This window comes from Pteronotus mesoamericanus, unplaced genomic scaffold (assembly GCF_021234165.1).
Source record: "Pteronotus mesoamericanus isolate MK-2021 breed Mesoamerican mustached bat unplaced genomic scaffold, CSHL_Meso_final contig_49, whole genome shotgun sequence".
NCBI lineage: Eukaryota > Metazoa > Chordata > Mammalia > Chiroptera > Mormoopidae > Pteronotus > Pteronotus mesoamericanus.
The window spans coordinates 176,973-197,793 of record NW_026555182.1 but is presented as its reverse complement, the minus strand read 5'-3'; the positions used below and the strand labels follow the sequence as shown (position 1 = coordinate 197,793).

The 20,821-nt window shown below is 40.2% G+C and overlaps 1 protein-coding gene across 2 annotated transcripts in view; it reads right to left on the bottom strand.

The window, feature by feature from the left end:
• The window catches only part of SLC9A6 (solute carrier family 9 member A6), a 57,546-nt gene extending 45,764 nt beyond the window's left edge, over positions 1–11,782 (bottom strand). For both annotated transcript variants that reach the window (XM_054578099.1, XM_054578098.1), the window contains exons 1-2: positions 11,438–11,782; positions 2,407–2,606 (exon numbers count right to left, since the gene is read on the bottom strand). In XM_054578099.1, the coding sequence (XP_054434074.1) occupies positions 2,407–2,606; positions 11,438–11,771 (534 nt within the window). In that variant the 5' untranslated portion in view covers positions 11,772–11,782. The remainder of the gene's footprint in view (positions 1–2,406; positions 2,607–11,437) is intronic.
• Positions 11,783–20,821: the final 9,039 nt, after the last annotated feature.

The following is a 20,821-nucleotide window of genomic DNA, read 5'->3' as shown; positions in this document are numbered from 1 at the left end:
AGAATGGTACAATAACTGATACTCAGACTAAGACCCTTGAAGCTGTGCCAGATTATGCATCAAAGAAAGATTAAATCGTCCTCAGTATAGAATACCATCAAGGCAAGAAAGAATTCAAAAAGATATTAAGAGAATATTTTAGATATTGTCAACTCAATGTGCTGAAGTACTATAAACTCTAAAGACCATCTGCGAATGGAAAGAAACACTTATAAATTCTGCTTAACTCAACATTGGTCACCATTTATTACAATTGCAAAAATCAGAGAGAAACAAAAAGGGTTATAGTACTAAACCTCAATCAGAAAATGAAATGTACAGACATGTTCATTACTCTGCATTACATTACATTCCTTGAGGTTTTCTTCCATTTTAAAAGACAAATGATTTTAAATATCATTAAAATTCATTATATAGGAGACTTCTGGCCAAGATAGAGGCATAGGTAGATACAATTTGTCTCCCTGCACAACTAAAAGAAGGACAACAACAAATTTAAAAACAAAACACAACCGGAACTGCCAGAAAATCGAATTGTATAGAAGTCCGACAACCAAGGAGTTAAAGAAGGAACATTCATCCAGACTGGTAGGAGGGGTGGAGACGGGCAGCCAGGCCAGAGGGGACATGAGGCAAGGCGGCCCACTGGGCAGGCAAGACTGCATCTGGCAGTTGCACATTTGCATGTGGATAAACTGGGAGGAACAATAGGGGAGTGAGACAGACTAGGGTTCTAGTGAAGGAAAAGAAAGCCTCAAAACCTCTGGCTGTAAAAAAAACTGTGGGGGATGAGGCAGCAGGAGAAAATCCTGGCCTCACAGGACAGTTCATTAGAGAGACCCACAAGGTCCTAGAATGTACACAAATCCACCCACCCGAGAATCAGTGCCACAAGGGCCCAATTTGCTTGTGGGTAGCAGAAGTGACTGAAAACCAGCAGAGAACTGAGCAAGTGGCACTGCCCCCTCTCCCACAGACCGCTTCACAATGCAGCGACATGGGTTGTCCCTGCCCTGGTGAATACCTAAGGCTCCGCCCCTTACAACGTAGTAGGTGCACAGAGACAAAGAAATATGGCCCAGGTGAAAGAAGAGATCAAAACTCCAGAAAAAGAACTAAGCACTGAGGAGATAGCCAACCAATCAGATACAGAGTTCAAAACACTGGTAATCAGGATGCTCACAAAAATGATTGCGTACAGATGCAAAATAAAGGAAGAAGTGAAGGCTATACAAAGTGAAATAAAGAAAAATATACAGGGAATCCACAGTGAAGAAAAGGAAACCGGGGCTCAAATCAACTGTGTGGAACAGAAGGAAGAAATAAATATTCAACCAGAACAGAATGAAGAAACGAGAATTCAAAAAAATGAGGAGAGGCTGAGGAACCTCTGGGACAACTTTCAACGTTCCAACATCCAAATTACAGAGGGGGGGGGTTCCAGAAGGAGAAGAGGAAGAGCAAGAGCAAGAAACTGGAAACTTATTTGAAAAAATAACAAAGGAGAACTTCCCTAATCTGGCCAAGGAAACAGACTTCCAGGATATCCAGGAAGCTCCAGAGTCCCAAAGAGGTTGGACCCAAGGAAGGCACAGCATAATTAAGTTACCCAAGATTCATGAAAAGGACAGACCCTTAAAAGCAGCAAGAGAAAAGGAGACAGTTACCTTCAAAGGAATTCCCACAAGACTATCTGCTGATTTCTCAAAAGAAACCTTGCTGGCAAGAAGTATTCCAAGTCATGAAAGGCAAGGACCCCCATTCCAAGATTACTCCATCCAGCAAAGCAATCATTTAGAACAGAAGGGCAAATAAAGTGCTTCCCAGGTAAGGTAACGTTAAAGGAGTTGATCATCACCAAGCCCTTATTATCTGAAATGTTAAAGGGACTTATCTAAGAAGAAGATCAAAACTGTGAACAGTACAATGACAACAAACCCACAACTATCAACAGCTGAAGTAAAAATACAAAAACAAAAACAAACTAAGCAAACAACTAGAACAAGAACAGAATCACAGAAAGGGAGATCACATGGAGGGTTATCAGCAGAGGGGGGATGGGGGAAAAGGTACAGAAAATAAGAAGTGTTAATTGTCAGGTAAAAAATAGACAGTGAAGGTTAAGAATAGTATAGGAAATCGAGAAGCCAAAGAACTTATGCGTATGACCCATGGACATGAACTAAGAGAGGGAATGCTGGTGGGGGGAATGCAGGGGGGAAGGGAATAAAGGGGAGAAAAAAATGGTACAACTGTAATAGCATAATCAATAAAATATACTTAAAAATAAATATAAATAAATAAAATATTGAATTAAAAACTCATTATTTATTTTTCTCTTGAATCACTTTGCTCCTATTTGTATATTTTTTAAAAAGTCAAAATTCCCTTTAACCAAGAACTTACCTTTCTAAGCATTTCATTATCTTGGACGTTATTGAGTTCATGTGAACTAATTTCTCCTTTCAGTGTATACTCATAAAATTTTCCGCTAACATTTACCAATAAGGTAGTTGGGCTTGACTGCACTTCACAACTCAGGGTCACATTATTTACATCGCTTGGAACATGAATTCCATATCGAAGCACAAGGCCCACAAAAAGACCTGGAATAATAAAAGAACAATATTAGCTCTTCTATCAGACAGAGATTACTTCTTCTGTATCTTACATGCATCTTTGAATTGATAACAGAAAATCTCTTATGATAGTCCCCTGTGGTTCAGAACCAATTTTTAGACTGAATGCAGTTACATTTTGAAGTATTACTAAAGTCACAAATCTAAAAGTCCAATATTCATATAATATAGTGAGACAGGAGGCAAAAATATTTCCTAGGGTAACAGCACATATCATTGCATATCTAGATTAAGATATGAACAAGTGACAAGGAAGGTAACAAAATGAGGAAATACCGTCAAATCATCTGTACACAAAATATGCTCCAAGGTATCCCAAGCTGACAATATAATCATGTTAGAAATGTGTTTACCGCCTCCATTCATTAATTCACAAGGCTGTTAAACACACACATATCTCAAGTTACTCCTAAAGCACATAGCTGGCTAAATAATACACATTTAACTAATTAGAAAGTCAATAATATTTGTAGATTAGTTGAGTTCTCCTACTATTAAGAGGCCAAAATTTAATTTTAAATGACCTGCTTCAAAATCAAAACATGGAATAGAAATTCCGAGTCTGGCACTATGATATCAACATCTTGCTAGAATATTACCTGGATCATCATATTGATATTCAAATATGCACAATGTTCTAGGCACTATAAACCAATATTGACCAAACTGTTTAATTGAGATATAATTCATGAACCATAAAGTTTACCCTTTTAAATTGTACAACTGGTGGCTTTTAGTATATTCACAAAGTGGTATATTGATCACTACTATCTAATTCAAAAAATTTTTGTTGCTCCAAAAAGAAACCCCATACCTATTATCAGTCACTCTCTATTTCCCTGGCAACCACTGATCTATTTACTCTATATACACATTTGCCTATTCTGAACATTTCAAATAAATGAGTGACCTTTTGTCTGACTTCTTTCACTTAGCATAATGTTTTCAAGATTTATCCACACTGTAGCATGAATCAGAACTTAATTCCCTTTTATGGTTAAATAATATTCCATTAAATATGGGGTCGGCCAAAAAGTCTGTATGTTTTTTTCTTTACAATAAAAGACACATTTTTCATTTTCACCAATAACTTTATTGATTTGGATATTTTCAGTATATCGGCTGTCTCCTGCTATTGGCTTCTAGCAGATAGTGGCAAAGGGTGCTGCTAAACATCTTCCAATGCATAAGACAGCCCCACAGTAAAGATTTGGCCAAAACATCAATAGTACCAAGAAACTTCGCCATCCACTTTTGACACATTCACTCAGTCACAGCACCTTCTCCAATACACTGCACAAATCTCTTTCTCTCTCTCTTTTTTTTTTTTGCATTTCAGTTGCGTTTTTACCTTTCTTGAAATAATAAAGCATAATATGCCAAAAATGTTGCATATCTCCTTCCATCATGCATATTAAAATGGCTGCACAAAAATTCACCAATTTTGATGTTTGTTTTAAATGCATGCTGATGTGACAGTTGTCACAATACAATCTAACAAAATTGTTTGGAATGAAGTTAAAAACAACTAAGCACTACTAGAGCCCTCCATATGGAAAAAACCAAACATAACTTTTTGGCCTACCTAATAGACATACATCAACTACAGATTAAACTTCTAGAACTTTAACTCCAAGATGCACAGTATACCCCTATTAGTTACATTTTACTTTCCTGTCTCATTTTACTCTAACCAGCCAGCCATTCTTTTGATATACATAAATTGAGTACTATGCTAAGTAGGTCCCCAGGGTTTAGAGATGAAAACAAGGTCCCTCCTCCAAAAAGCTCAGTCCAGTTAGCCAAAACAGGCTGAATAAAGAATTATAATGTAATATATATGTATACTGATGTTTTAAAAACAGAAAAGAGGTACCGCAAGCCTGAGGGAGTGGGACATCAGAGAAGTTTTTCCAGAGGTGCCACCTAATCAGGTAATAAAGTAAAAGAATATGTTTTCCAGGTAGGCAGAATAGTATTATATGTCCAGTCAAGGAAGAGTGAGAGAACACAAACCATTCAGGGAATCACATGTAGTTCACTATGGCTGGGGTATAAAGTGACAAGAGTTGAGGTAAGAAAGATCAGCAGGAGATGAATCATAAAAGACCTTAAAATTGAAGAATGGAGTTTGAATTTATCCTGAAAGCAAAAAGTTATAGAAAGGTTTTAAACAGGGACTTAACATCAGAATTCTATTTTAGAAAGAATGGTCTAGACTACAGAGGGTCAGAAAGGCCAGATAGAAGGCCACTGCCATCATTCAGGCACTGAGAGTTTAGGCCCTATTTTAAGAGAGTGGAGATAGGGGGATTTTTAGAAAGTATTATCTTTCAGAAAGATTTCGTAACCAAGTAGGCTGGATGTAAGGGAGATGAAAGACTAGGAGCAGCCTAAGCTGACCTGAGCAACTAGGTGGAGAGCAGGGCCATTCGGTGGGACAGGGAATAGATTTAATGGGGAAAATGTGCAGTTCAGTATTGGACATGTTGAGTTTGATGTACCTGTGATACATGCACAGTTGAGTATGTGGGATCTGGAGCTCAAGGAAGGGGGAGGGGTGTCTCAACTGGAGATACGCACTTGGCAGTCATAAGATGATTGAGTCAGGTGCAGATGAAATTACCTGGGGAGCAAATAAAATGGGAATAGGACTATGGATATAGGCCTGGGGTTTTATCCCAAGATTTAACAGCAAACATTAAAAGGCTGGTAGAGGAGGAGCTGATGAAAGAATCTAAAAAGGAAAAGCCACAGGAGTAGAAGGAAGTACGAAAGAGAAAAAAACTGAGAAAAATGCAAATACTACAGCAAAGTCAAGAAAGACAGGCATTAAAAAAGAGTCCGCTGGGATAGGCAACAAGGAGGTCATAGGTCACCCTGGTAAGAGCAGCTTCAGTGGAGCAGAGTGGACAGAAGCCATTCCAGCATGGGAACTGATGAAGCAGAAATAGGAGTTCTAAGAGCAGTAGTTGGTAGGGAAGGGGGAAAGGAGTGGGGATAAGGGATCCCCTAGTCAAATTAGAGCCACGCATTTTTTTTTTTTAGGTGAGCAGCAATGATTAAATGGTGAGCAGAACAATGACATCAACTTTTAAAAAAGTTTTTAACAAAGGTCCAGGCTTAAAATAAGTGAAAGATACACCTTGAAAATATCTCACTTACAAAAAACAAAATTAAAAAGTGACAACTGGGTATCACCTGTGTTCGATACACATACCTTGGTAGAGAAAAGGCTTTAGATCCACAGTCAATTCTACCTATATGATATGGTAATAGCTTTTTTTTCTGCTTCCCCACAAGAGCTCCTAATTAAGAGGCTCAGTAAAAGCTGTCCCTTTATGAATGTGCAGAAATCACAATTACAATATTACAAACACTAATAACAGCAGCATAAATTCCTCCCATATCCTCAAACCTGACTCTGTAAGGAAAAGTACCCAATGCTGAAATATCACTGGGTGCCCTGAGGAAAGCTCAGCACTTGGAAAAATTTGAGACATGCACCTTGGCAGGTAAAACATCAGGAAGGACAATAATTACTTAGCTTGGGAAAAAATCAAGATCCTTTTATTACAGCATCAGACATCTGAAAAGTTGGGTTTTTTTTTAAGAGTTGACAGATCAAGTTAATTTGGGTTCTGTGAAAGGTCAAATCCTTATCATGGAGTTAAAGCAATTCTCAGTAAAGAGAACCTACACAAAAAGAGTGCTTTGTTAAGGGGACAAGGCAGAAACTTCTAGCCTCCTACACAGGCAGAGACACAGAAATTATTAATATCATGAAATGTAAAATGAGCACTAACAGTCAACAAAGAATACAACCCCAAAGAGATATCTTTCACAAAACAGAGAGGCCCCACCCCTCTTGCACATTCCTGACCCTCTTATGCTAGAAACTGCTGGGGATAAAGAACCCAGTATCACTCAAAGGCCCCACCACTGTATGAGTCACAGTTAGTGGAAACTGGCTTTCTAATGGATTTCAGCCCATTCTTTCAGCTTATCAAACTACAAGCCTCTAATAGTCAAAAATATGGAAGGAACATCACTGGGATATTAAGTGTGGCCAAAATTGATAAAAATTCCACATATTAAAAAGTATATGTATGATATATATTTATATGTGTATATATTTATGTGTGTATATATAATATTTATCTAATTCTTAAAGAATGCTGTTAGATTCTGTCTCAAAAGCTCATTGAAATTGAAGACAGGCAAAAAAGTCAAGGCTTTTGCTGACCTCTGGTTAGTTTTACCTGTGTTTATTCATCTATTTGTCTCCTACAGGTCCTCCAAACATTATCCTCCTCAAATCCTCAATCTCACTGCCTATGTTTCTGAGAATCTCAGCTAGTGGCCATTTGATATAAGCTGCCTCAAGCCCAAGCCTCTCCATCTCAATCTGAGCTCATTTCTCTTGAGCTCCCTCTCAGGAAAGATCAACCTCTTTTCCAAGAGAATCCTTTCACCTGGGACCTTGAGCCAATACCATCTGAACTGTCACTGCAAATATTTAATCCTCATAACCTAATGAAATATACTATCATAAATCTCTCAGTCATTATTTGCTCATCTATAAAATGGGGATAAATTGCTTGATCAAAATTATTTGGCATTCAGTGACAAAGACAGAATTGAAATATGAGTTTTCGCTTTCCAAAGACACTGTAATTTTCTAATCACCTACCCATTCTCACGTCAGCACTAACTTCTACAGTGGTTTAGGTCTCCATTCTCTCATGGCCCTCCCTCACAATCTACCTCCAAAACCCCTATAACTTTAGCCTGGCCAGGTAGCTCAGTTGGTTAGAGCATCCTCCTCATACATCAAGGTTGTGAGTTTGATCCTCCAGTCAGGGCACATACAAGAATCAACCGATGAATGCATAAATAAGTGAAACAACATATCTATGTCTCTCTCTCTCTCATCCCCTCCCTCCCTTCCTCTCTCTCTAAAATCAATAAATAATTTTTTTAAAACCCTACAACTTTAAGTATTATCTCCCTACATATTTTATCTCATAAAATTTAGTATAGTATGGTATAGGAGTAAAAGCACAAGTTTGGAATCAGAAAGATGTATGAATTTTGGTTCCATCAAGTTCTAGTCTGTGACCATAAGGTAAATAACCTCTCAGTGAACCTCAGTTTCCTCAAACATAATTGATCATAATACTAATCTGTTGTCTTCACAGTTATGTTTTATTATTTTGACATGAGGCAATGTGGCTAGGGACTAAGAATGATTCTTTTGAGCCAGCCTGATTGAGTTAGAATCCTGGCTTAATACTTGTAAGTTCGTGACCTCACGCAGGTCATTTATCCTCTCTGTGCCCCGATTTCCTCATCTATAAAATGGGGAAGATACTAGTACCTACCTCACACCATTGTTATGAGGTTTAAATGAAGTGATACTTGTAGAGCACCTAGCAGTGTCTAACACAGTGTAATGTTCAATAAACATTATCTATTAAGTCGCCAGATTGTAAGTGCTTTGTGACTTACAATCTAGTAGTGACTAGGAATAATGAAAAATCTAGGAATAATGACTCACATCTGTATTTCCAGGAGCTCATACATTAAAGGCACTTAATAAAGTTATTAATCGCCATTAAGCATAAGACTCTGCATGTTGTAAGTTTAAGGCAAAACAAATCCTTTCCTGTCTTGCTTTTTATACCATCTGTAAGCACACTGCAGTGGGTGATCCCTTTTCAGACCCAACTGACTACCCTGACAATTTTTATCACCTGCGACTCACTTTTAAGCTTCTTAAGCAAACTGGCCCAATGAACAAACTACTTAAGTGTTTTGACATTGTAGAAACTGACCACATTGACAATTTATTTATTTATTTATTTACCTTTGCTTCTCAAAAAAAGGAGAGGCTTATATTAAAAAGCATTCCCCAGCATTTATGTTGCTAAATGAACATCACAGAAATCAAATCATCAGTGGGCTGAACTGTAGAGGCCTGGACATTCCCAGAGTAAGAATCACCTGAAAGTCAAGCTGAAAAATAAAGGTCTTAAAAATCATATATTACCGTAATAGCCAGGATAGTATAAGAGTCACAAGAAAAGGGAAATGGTAGACAGTAATCATGATTAGAAAATGTCGATTTCCATGGAACTGAAACTAGTTTGACTCAATCCCATCTATTCTCAAACTGGACTTGGGAGTTAGGAGGTTGTTTGTCCACAGCCCCCATTGCCCATACTAAGAAAATGGGACAGGCTAACAAATGCCAAGTTGTGACAATCAACTACTCTTCCACTTTATATTTCAGAAGAGATATCCTTGTTTTTCCTTCACAAAATACTAACATCAAGGTGTTCCATTATTTTTTATTAACTTAGAAACATCAGGAAATGCAATTTGTAATCCTACTTTTCAACTTCAGCCCAAGAAGTAGGTGAAGTTAATGATATCAATTACCAAAGAAAATGTGTTCAGGGCAGTTCTAAGTTTCTATTTGATTCTTAAAAAAATAACGTTTGCCTCTTAACTTACAAGACTGAGCAATTAAAAGAACCATTCCAAACCTAACCTGAGAAAATGCAGTTACAATAACAGTAATAATAGTATTACAGCTACCATTAATTGAGCATTTACTTAGGAGTCAGGTACTAAGCTAAAAACATTTCTTCCTCACAATAATCCTACTATCATTGTTCCCAATTTATACATGACTATGTAAGACATCAAGGGGACTTGCCTAAGATCACACAGAGCTATTGGAACAGTGAGACAGAAACCCAGGTCTGACTCTAAAGCAGGAGTTGGCAAACTATGGTGACAGTCTGCTTTTATATGGCCCAAGAGCTAAGAACAATTTTTGCGTTCTTAAAGGTCTGTAAAAATTAAAGACAAAAACGAAGAAGAAAGTGCAACAGAGACACAGAGACCTATGTGACCCACAGAGTTGATAATACTTACTATCTGGCCCTTTACAGAAAAAAAAATTTGTAGACCTCTGGTCTTAAGTCTTGCACCTTTAACCACTATGTCATACTCTCTCTCTCTATAGGAAAGAGGTTTCTATGATAGGTTCCTTATGTTAACACCATAATATTTTGTGTTGTCATTTGGCATTTAACAGAATTTAAGATGTAATTATTTTCTTTATATGACCTGTATACCCAAGAAGACTAAGTTCCTTGGAGGCAGGGATCTTATATTTATTTGTATTTTCTGTGCATAAAACATAGTAGGGAATGTTTGTTGAGGATAGTAAATAAATCACACACTGTTTTCCAAAGAAATTATATAGAGATGCACACAGCTAGCTACCCAGCCAATTTAGCTTAAGGGGTGCTACAAATAAAATGCAAAAAATACAAAATATGAAAACCATCTAAGGTGTCTAAAAATTAAGAATCCTAGGAAGAGATATTTTGCACAGCAGCTCTGAACTGTATTGCCTTACAAATGAAAAATAAGCCTGAGTTCAAGCATTGTCCTGATTCACACAACTATCTTTCCTTGCTACCCTTGAGATGCACATTCCAGAAGTCTGTATTTACTGGAAAAGGGTGTATGTGGGGGGAGTGTGCGTGGGGAAATGTCTTTTTGTGCCAAGGCTTCTACGTATCTGCAAGTCTGAAAATCAAAGCTCAACAAGCTCATCAGTTTAAGCCTGTTCCAAATGAAGATAATCTTCACTCATGTACTGTACAGAAAGAACTATTTGTCCTCCAGAATCTCCTCAGCGATATCTACCCTCACAGGCATTTTAGATTAAGACAGTGAGCAATATGTATCTTTTCCCCTTACGACGCCCCTGCACAGGCCAAAATGCCTCTGAGCTAGTAGTTTTATTTGCCCAGCTCCCTTTATGACCAAAGATTATAAATAAATAAGTGAATAAATAAATAAATAAATAACCTTAAAAAACTACACCAAGACGCAAGAACTGAAGCCATTTACTCAATGATAACCGTATGCCGCCAGCAAGTCATACTGCATGTGTGGTGTTCCTAATTACTGCTTGGCTGAACCGTCCTTAACATCATAGTACAACACACTGCTGGAAGATCTTTAACTCTTCCTTGCCCTCTCCTCAATATGCTTGAATTGGAAGGGTCACCCATATATACATGCATATCAGATTTTACACACATAGCACAATACATCAGAACGTCGCTAACAATGCCTAAGCCTTCTTTAGCTTCTTTCACGTCTGGGTTTTTACTTGGGCTACACGGGAGTAAGGTCTTCATTCTCCACCACGAAAGGACAGGGCGCATCAAGAACTGGGTGATGGGTAAAGGTGGACTCTGGCTCCAAAAGAAGGCCAGGTTCCGAGCAGTAGAGATACTACTGCAGCTTCAATGGACCCTAAACAAACTGACACCCCAGAGAAATGGATCGCTAGGCTGTTTTCCCTCCCCCCAGTCTCCAGCCTAACCCGAGACACCGCACCCACTCCCTTCCCGTCCTTAGTCCAGGGCCCAAGCTTGAAAGGCAGAGGCGAGGGGGTGCAGAAGAAAAAGGGGCTGGGGTCGGAGGGGAAAAAAGGTGTGGGCAGGCAGAAGAAAAGGCGGTGCGAGGAAGGCAAAATGGGGTGCGAGGCTGAGGAGAAAATGGGATAAGGCAGAGAAACAGGGAGCGGAGTAGGAAAAAAAAGGGGGGGCGAGGAAGAGAAACGGGTGGGGGAGAGGAAGAGGCACAAAATGAAAGGCATCAGAAGAACTCAACGTAGGCCTGGCAGGGCCAGGAAAGGAGACCAAGCAGCCCGCGGGCAGAGGAAGGGGGAGCGCCAGAGGCGGACGTGGGGGTGAGGCACTTGCCATAAATCATAGCCAGGCCGGTTTCGTGAAGGAAGCGGGCCCGGCGGTGTTTGAAGAGCCAGATCGTAAGAATGGTGAGGGTGAGCAGCAAGATGAAGATGAGCAGATTGGCGCTGTCCTGCCGGTGACTCTCCTCAGCTTGCTTCTCGGACACGATCTCCTCGTCCATGGCTCTCGTCGCACCGCCTGCGCCGTCCGAAGCCCCGGCCCAGCCAAAGACGCCCACTGCGAGGAGTAACCAGAGCGGCCGCCTGAGCCTGTGGGCCCGGGGTCCGCCGCCGCCGCCATCAATACCTCGGCGGAGAGTCGACCGCAGCCAGCCGCGCGGAGCCATGGTTCCCCCCCGCCCCCTACCCGGCTCTTCACCCGGCGCCGCCTGCGGTCGGACCACGCCCCTAGGGCTCACGGGAAGGGGGCGGGGCAACGAGATGCCCGTGGAGTTAGCGCCACCGCCGCCACTGCCCCACCCGCTCTTAAAGGGGCTACGACACTCACAGATCGCCCTGCCCGGTCCCTTCGCCCTTCAGTCTGGCTCCTCACCAGCTCTTCCCAGCACGCGGCACGCACACTAGGGCGCTGCCAGGAATTGAAAGGCCCTCGAATCTAGCTTACTGCCTTCTGGAAAAGAAACCTCGGCTCAGCATAATCAAGCAGCGGTAGATTTCGCTAGGCCTACTTTGATCCTATTCTTAGAGCTCTCAGGGGGAATCCATTTTTCATAACCCATCCAGTGTTGTCCCCCAGTGTCTCTTAACGGGATAAGAAGTTGTCCCCTTGGAAGTAGCCTAAATCTCCATCTCTGTAATGTAAATCGGATTCTCCTTGTTCTGTCCTAATTGGGGGGAAAACAACAACAACAAAAAAACAGCGTTGTAGTAGTACATAAAAGAATGGACTCAAAGGCAAGGATTATGTATATGTGTATGTTTGGATTTCTTTACATGTAAACACCTAATATAGTTCATCTCTCACATTGGAAACATGTAAGGAGAAACTCATCAGTCTCGTAAAGAAGGTTCATGAGGTTTGTTCTCAACTTTACCCATGCTCCAAACACTCCCCTTTCTAACCCAAGAGATCCTTTTTGGTGTGGCTTGGTCTCTCCCTCTCCTCGTGCTCCTATTTCCTGCTGTATTTTTTTTCATTTAATTAAATTAACTTATTTATTTTTCAATTACAGTATACATTCAATATTATTTTGTATTACTTTCAGCTGTACAGCATAGTGGTCATGTTGACGGAAGAGATCTGGTTTTCACTGATGCATGCAAAGAATTATAGATCAGCAACTCTATTAACGTGCAATCAGAATTTATGAGTGATCCATTCCCGTGGAAGAGAATGGGCCTAGCTAACGTTGGGTGTGGGTGAAAGGCATAGGTTCAGGGCAAAGCAGGGCGGCAAAAGTAAGGGCAACTGAAGGCCGGGTGGCAAGCCTCCAGGTGGCCAGAGGCTGGGTAGCCCGAGCCTGGGCAGCTAGAGAGCCAAGAAAGTGAGTCCTTTGTTCTGGGGACTTCTACAGTTGGCGGATGGGAGTAAAAATGTTACATATTGATTGACGGGTAGATGTGGTGCCAGCTTTCCTGGAGGGATGTGACTACCCAAACTTAGGTATGTGTAGGGGTCTGTTAGCCTGAATCCTTATCTCTCTCCAGACTCCATTTGTTCATCTTGTTGTAAAACAGATATGCAACAGGAGGCAGTTAATTAAATTTGAGGCAGTTACCCAAAGTTATTTATGTGCTGCTTCTCTGGGCCCTGTGGACCCTCTCCTGCATTGGGATGAAAGCACACTTTCAAGGCTTTCTTTCCAGATAGTGCAAACACTACATACAATTTCAAGGACTTCCCTCCTCCAGTGCTAACAGAGTGTTTCTGGTGATGTTGGAGCACCTGGCAATATTATCGAACCAGGCTCAGAACTGCTGAGTTAGTGGGTAAAACACATCTCCCTCCTCCTCCCTGCCACGTTTGCTATTCATTCTACCTAAGTGCTAAAAGATGTTTCCTGGCAACCAGGATGCTAGAGGCTGGCCAGTAACAGCAGGACAGTCTCAGAGTTCTTCCTATGAGAACTCTGAGGTCTCGTGCCTCAGTTAGGCAATCATATACTTTACAAAGTGTTCCCCCCTAATATTTCCAGTACCCACCTGGCATCATACATACATATTATATAACTGACTATATTTTTTATGCTGCACTTTACCTCCCCATGACTATTTCATAACTACCAATCTGTACTTTTCAGTCCCTTCACCTTTTTCATCCAGGCCCCCCAACCCTCTTCCCTTTGGCAACCATCAGTCTGTTCTCTGATTTGAGTCTGTTTCTATTTGGTTTGTTTGTTTATATTGTTCTGTACATTCCACATACAAGTTAAATCATATGGTATTTGTCTTTCACTGTCTGGCTTATTTCACTTGGCATAATACCCTCTAGATTAATCCAAACTGTTACAAATGGTAAGATTTCATTCTTTTTTATGACCAATATTCGACTGTATAATATGTACCACTATTTTTTTTATCCACTCTTCTATTGATGGGCACTTGATTGCTTCCACACCTTGACCACTGCAAATAACACTGCAATTAATATGGGGGGTATATACTCTTTTGAATTAGAGTTTGGGGTAATTCTTAGGGTATATACCCAGAAGTGGAATCACTGGGTCATGAGGGAGTTCCATTTTTAATTTTTTGAGAAACTTCCATACTGTTTTCCATAGGGACTTCACCAATCTGCATTCCCAACAGTGCACAAGGGTTCCCTTTTCTCCACATCCTTGCCAGCATTTGTTGTTTGTTGGTTTATTGATGATAGCCATTCTGATAGGTGTGAGGTGATATCTCACTCTGGTTTTAATTAGCATATCTTTGATGATTAGTGACATTGAGCATCTTTTCATATATCTATTGGCCATCTGTATGTCCTCTTTGAAGTGTCTATTCAGGTCCTTTGTGCATTTTTTATTGGATGTTTGTGTTTTTGGTGTTGAGTTATATGAGTTCTTTATAGATTTTGGATATTAATCCCTTATCAGATGTATCATTGGCGAATATGTTCGCTCGTTCTGGGGGGTTGTCTTTTTCGTTTATTGATAGTTTTCTTTGCTGTGCAAAAACTTTTTAGTTTGATGTAGTCTCATTTGTTTATTTTTCTTTTATTTCCCTTGCCCAAGGATACATATGAGAAAAAACATCACTAAGAGAAATATCCAAGATTTTATGCCATATCTTCTAGGAGTTTTATGGTTTTGAGTCTTACATTTATAAATTTTTAATCCATTTTGAGTTTATTCTTGTATATGATATAAGAAGGTACAATAATTTCATTGTTTTTGCTTCTACCTATCCAATTTTCCAAACACCATTACTGAGTAGACTGTCTTTACCCCACTGTATGTTTTTGCCTCCTTTGTCAAATATTAATTGACAATATAGGTATAGGTTTATTTCTTGGCTCTGTTCTTTTCCATTGTCTATATGTCTGTTTTTATGCCAGTGCCATGTTGTTTTGATTAGTATAGCATTGTAATATAGTTTGATATCAAGTAGGGTGATACCTACAATTTTGTTCTTCTATCTCAAGATTGCTGTGGCTATTTGGGTCTTTTGTGGTTTCATATAAATTTTTGGATTATTTTGTTCTAATGATGTGAAATAAGCCATTGGTATTTTGACAGGAATTTCATTGAATCTATAGATTGCTATGGGTAGTATGGACATTTTAACAATGTTAATTCTTTCCATCCAAGTGCACAGTATATGCTTCCATTTATTTGTATCTTCTTCAATTACTTTCTTCAATGTCTCATAATTTCCTAAGTACATGTATTTTACCTCCTTGGCTAAACTTACTCCTAGGTATTTTATTTTATTGATGCAATTGTAAATGGGATTGTTGTCTTAGTTTTCCTTTCTGATAGTTCATTATTGGTGTATAAAAATGCAACCAATTCTGGATTTTATTTTGTATCCTTTTACTTTACTGAATTTATTTATCAGTTCTAGTAGTTTTTTGGTGCAATCTTTAGGTTTCTCTATGTACAGTATCATGTCATCTGTGAATAAAGACACATTTTACTTCTTCTTTTCCAAATTGGATGACTTTTTATTTCTCCTTCTTGTCAGATGGCTGTGGCTAGAACTTCCAAAAGTATATTGAATAAGAGTGGGGAAAGTGGACATCCCGGACATCCCGGTCTGTTTCCTAATTTTAAGAGATTTGCTTTCAGTTTTTTCCCTATTGAGTATAATGTTATCTGTGTGTTGTCATGTATGGCCTTTATTATATTGAGATATGTTCCCTCTATTACCACTTCGCTGAGAGTTTTCATCATAAATGGGCTTCCTGCTGTTTCAAAGCTAAACTTCCCCAGCTCAGACTGTTGACCCTGAGAAAGAACATACCTGCCAAAAAGGACTTCTTGCTGCTAACGGGGTTCAAATTTAAAAACAAAGCTTAGCACCTGTTTCTAAACATGGGCCTCTCCGTGAAAGCCACCTGCCATCTGTACTGAACTGCTTGCCTGCACTGTGTTTTTGCAGGCTGAGCCAATTATTATAGAGGAGTCTCTGGAATCATATGTCAGCCACAGGACTGAGGTGTTCCTGACCAATCCAAGCTGTGCAGCTGTATCCTCATTAGCATCTTTACCAACCTTTAAGAGTGTCTCCATTCTGACTAATCAGGACAGCGCTTTTTGGACCAATCAAACTGTCAGGATCTGGAGTCCTCGTCTGCATGAGGATGGACCAACCAGGGGCCAGGGACATAAACTTCTCTGGCTATAAGACAGTTCCCCTCTGTCTCTGAAAGTGCACCTCCCTTTTCCTCCTAAGTCTGTGTTTCTGAAGGTGGAGAAGTCACCTCGCTGGAGGAGCCTGTGGCAGCCCAGGTGAGCAGTCTAGCCAGAGAGGGCACTTGCCACAGGGCCTGCCTCATATCCATAATTAAGCTGTAACACTACTGAGCTCTTCCACAGCCATGCTATTATCATTATCACAACTGAGCTGTTTGCACTGAATAATGTCTTCTTTCAGTGCACCCCAAATTGAGGATTCCTGTTGATGTTGAATTGGTGCTGACAGCCATTGGTTTACAGAAGTCACCTTTGACCTCATCTTGCATCTGTCTTCCTCAAAGAATATTTTCTCTGTTCTTAGCCTCTCAACCTCACACACCAGATTTTCACAGCTCTTACCTATGAGAACAGTGGATTTCTATGTTCCCCATACTTCTCAGATCACTCCTTAGCCTATGTGGGCTTTTTGTTCTGTCTAGACTTTCATTTTCCACCATCACATGAATGAACTACAAATCCCAAGCCCTGACCTGCTACTCTCCCTTCAGGCCTGTACTTGTTGGATACTAGATACATATTCTATTTGGGCTCCCACCAATCTCAAAAACTAAAAATGTTTTTAAAATTTTTTAAAGATTTTATTCATTCATTTATTTATTTTTAGAGAGATGGGAAGGGAGGGAGAAAGAAAGGAGAGAAACATCAAGAGAAACATCCATCAGTTACCTCTCACAAGCCCCCAACTGGGGACCTGGCCTGCAACCCAGGCATATGCCCTGACTGGGAATAGAACCAGTGATTCTTCTATTTGCAAGCTACCGCTCAAACCACTGAGCCACACCAACCAGGACTAAAAATGTTTTAAAATTAGCTCATTATTTTTCCCTACAAACATGTATTCTTTCTCAAAATTTTCATACTATCAATGGTACTACTATTAATGCATTCCTATCATTCTGCCTAGAATTCATGATTCTCAAACATCTCCATTTCACAGACATATAACCTCCTGCCTAAAACAATTAACACTCAGGCAACATCAAGCTGCCCTGTAGATTCACTCCCACCAGACAGCTCTTTATGTTCTGTGAGGATAATAAGCTTTAAAAAAAAAAAAAGCACTAGACCAGTGTTCAACTCCAAGTTGGATCAGAAACTGTCCCAGTAACTGTGAGCTGATTCTCTGCTCTTAGTACCTAGGTCTGTCCTACCTAGCCTTCCCAAGACACCTAATGGCTGCTTGTTCCCTGTACCCTTACTGCAGCCTAACCACACTGCCCTATTCACACTGGGCTGGGCTTCATAAAGGCAAGAACCCCACATGAGGATCTTTCTCAGTCTCCCAAGGTCCCCTCCCTGGACCTAGCACAGTCACCCCACAAAACTAGCGAAAGGGTATACCTGCTTTTTGAGACCTAAGTACCCAATTCAAGGCTGTTTTGCCTCAGCACAAAACCACTTTTCATCCTAGTGTTTGGAACTTGAAGAAAACGGTCACATATTGCTTGCCTTACCACAGTTAGCAAGTCTTCAAGTCCTAGACTCTACCTCAGTTTACATGACCCAAGTAACTTAGTATGTACACCCCTCCTACCCAGCAACTTCTTTACATCAGAGTACCAGGAGGAATTTTGAGGTGACAATAACTCTACCAACTGGGCCAACTCCCATGCACCTTCATCTCCCCTCAGAATATATTTCTCTCTCAACTCAACACTGCTTCATGCTTCTGACTCTCACCTCCCAGCTTCTCCTCTCACCACTTTCCTCCCTGCCAGTCCTTGTCGTGTGCTTACTGGAACGCCTTCCATTATGAACAAACTACGCGACCCTCGCAGTCACTGCATGGATGCTCCCTCCGTCTTCCCCTTTTACCAGTACCTGAATTTCACCCAGGACATGACATGCTCTGAAGCTGTTTCAGTTGGAGGCCGCTCATTTCTTCACTGCTCCACTGTCACACACACACATACACAAACACACAGAACTCACACCCTGTATCATGTGGCCTGAAGGAGGAGTTGGCTCTCCACTCGGCATTGTTCTTCCAAGTTCATTACTCCTCCACTCCTCATTGACGCTTGAACAACAATCTCCCATATTCTTATTGCTGTCATCTAATTACTTCCTGACCACTCCCACACATTCATGGAGGACTTCTGCATCTGGATCACAGCTTCCTCTTTTCCTCCAGCTCATCCCATCCTAGCCCTGCCATCATCCTGGGTGACTTCCATTCCCATACAGACAAGTCACCTGGAATTCAAACCTGGCCTTTTTCACTGGGAAAAACAAGATCCTCAAGAAAATTGTCACCTTCCTTACCCTGCAACCTACTTAAATATCCTTTCTTCCTCCCCTCTAGCCTCAGTATAAGAGGTGTTTCCTCTTCCCTTATGAAACTTGGGCCTCAGTCTGTACTCTGCATTCTGCCATCACCTCTTCCCTACCTCTCCCAGGATTTACCCCAAAAACCCTTCCCAAAGAAGAGAGGTTAGAAACAGAAGGGCAGTAGTATAGGGAATGCCTATATTCAAGAAATAGAACAAAGTCTAGGTCACAACTACCAGAACCCAGCATAAATATGTTGGAGTTTTCAGTTTATTTCCTAAATATAGCAACACAACGTGAAAAAAAAGCAAATAATATGTTATGCATCATTTTTGGTTTCAGGGCTTTTTGAAATGAATAATCATATTAACCTCAGACCTGGTAATCTGGGATACTTCGTGCAGGTGTGGTAATGAAACCCCAAGAGAGATATTAGTAAATCTGGAAATGGTCCAGAGGAGAGCAATTAAAATAATCTAAGTGAAAAAGAAACTTATGTTTTAAGAAAGACTAAAGGGATAAAGAAACTCTTCACTCTGGAAAAACAGCTAGAAGAGTCAACAGCAGCAACAACAGCAATGATAATGATAGTTAACAATTGAGTGCTCACTACGTGTGAGATTATTCTAAACAGCTTATATGTGTCATCTTAATCCTGACAATCATTTTATCAGGTAAGTACTGTTATTTTCCCCGCGTTACAGATGGGGAAACTGAGGCACAGTGAAGTTAAGTAACTTGTCCAATCTCTCAGAGGTAGTAAAAGAAAAGCCAGGATTCCAACCCAGCCTGATTCTAGAGCATATGCTTTTAACCATGGTAGTATGGATCTTCCAGCAAACAGATCTTAAAGTTATGAATCACAGTGCAAGGGAGCATTTACGGTGGGCAGTGGGGGTGGGTAGGATGAGGGAGAGTAATGGGGGAAAATGAGGACAACTGTAATTGAACAACAATGGAAAATAACTAAGTAAATAAATAAATAAATAAAAAAGATATGAATCAAGTAACCACAGTTTTGTTTACTAAGATTCAAAACTTGAAATACCAAGGCACCACTTAATGCTTTGAGAGGAGTAGATTGTATTGTTATTTGAATTTTTTATACTGAGTACACATCATTTTTGTAAAGAAAACTATTAACCGGATGCAATTTCAATATAAATATTGAAAATCCGAGTTTACCCGGAAGGTAGTAAACTTCTAGAATTTGTTACCCAGGGAGATTGTAATAAATATGAATAGCTTGAAGAAAGATTTGGTACCCAGAATAGATACGGACCTTTTATAGATACCTATCATAGTTGGGAATGTATTCCTAGAGAAAGTGGAGTTTTTAACCACTTAAGAAAGGACAGAGTGTGCTAGATGGAGGGAGAATATTTGTGGGAAATGGAGACACGGTTGAGTGGTGTACAAAGTTACTTGTCTAGTTGGGTGGCATGCAACGAAGTTAACTAACTTGAAGACAATTCTAGAATTGCAGTGATTTCTCTATTCAGTGGACTGTCCTAGGGAAATGAGATGAGTCTTCAAAAATAGTATCTGGGTAGGAAACACTTCAAACATCATCCTTACCTTTAATAACATTCATATCATTTATCCACTGTGTATATGGAAAATGCCTGTTTCTTTGGGAAAACTAAAGGAACTTCTGGAGTCACTTAGGAATTTAAATGCTCTTTCTCATGAGATGTGACTCTTGTTCTAAGAACCCATGAAAACAGTGTTGCTCCTAAACATACCTTGCATCTTTGGGATTAACTTTGACCAGTGTATGAGTGGACCCAAGGTACTTACTTATATGAATCATACAGTCTGTGGTAACTGTGACAATGAATACATGAATACAATACTTTGGCTTACCCTTCAGGTTGGAGTCCACAGCTAAGACAATTAAAATCTCACTCCATCCCTAGCCGGTGTGGCTCCGTTGGTTGGAGTGTCTTCCTGTAACTGAGAGGTTGCTGGTTCAATTCCTGGTCAGGGCACACGCCTAGGTTGCAGGTTTGATCTCTACTTGGGGTGCATGCAAGAGGCAGCCAATCAATGTTTCTCTCTCACATAGATGTTCTCTCTCTCCCCCCCATCCTCCCCCTTCCGCCCTCCCCCTAATAAACCCTAAAAAAAATCTCACTCCATGAATATGGGTTAACCACTTCTTTCTAGAAAATGTGGCACTAGTCCTAGTTTCTTTTGCCCTCACTACATGGGTAAGAGATTCAAAGGAAGATAGCGGGGAATGC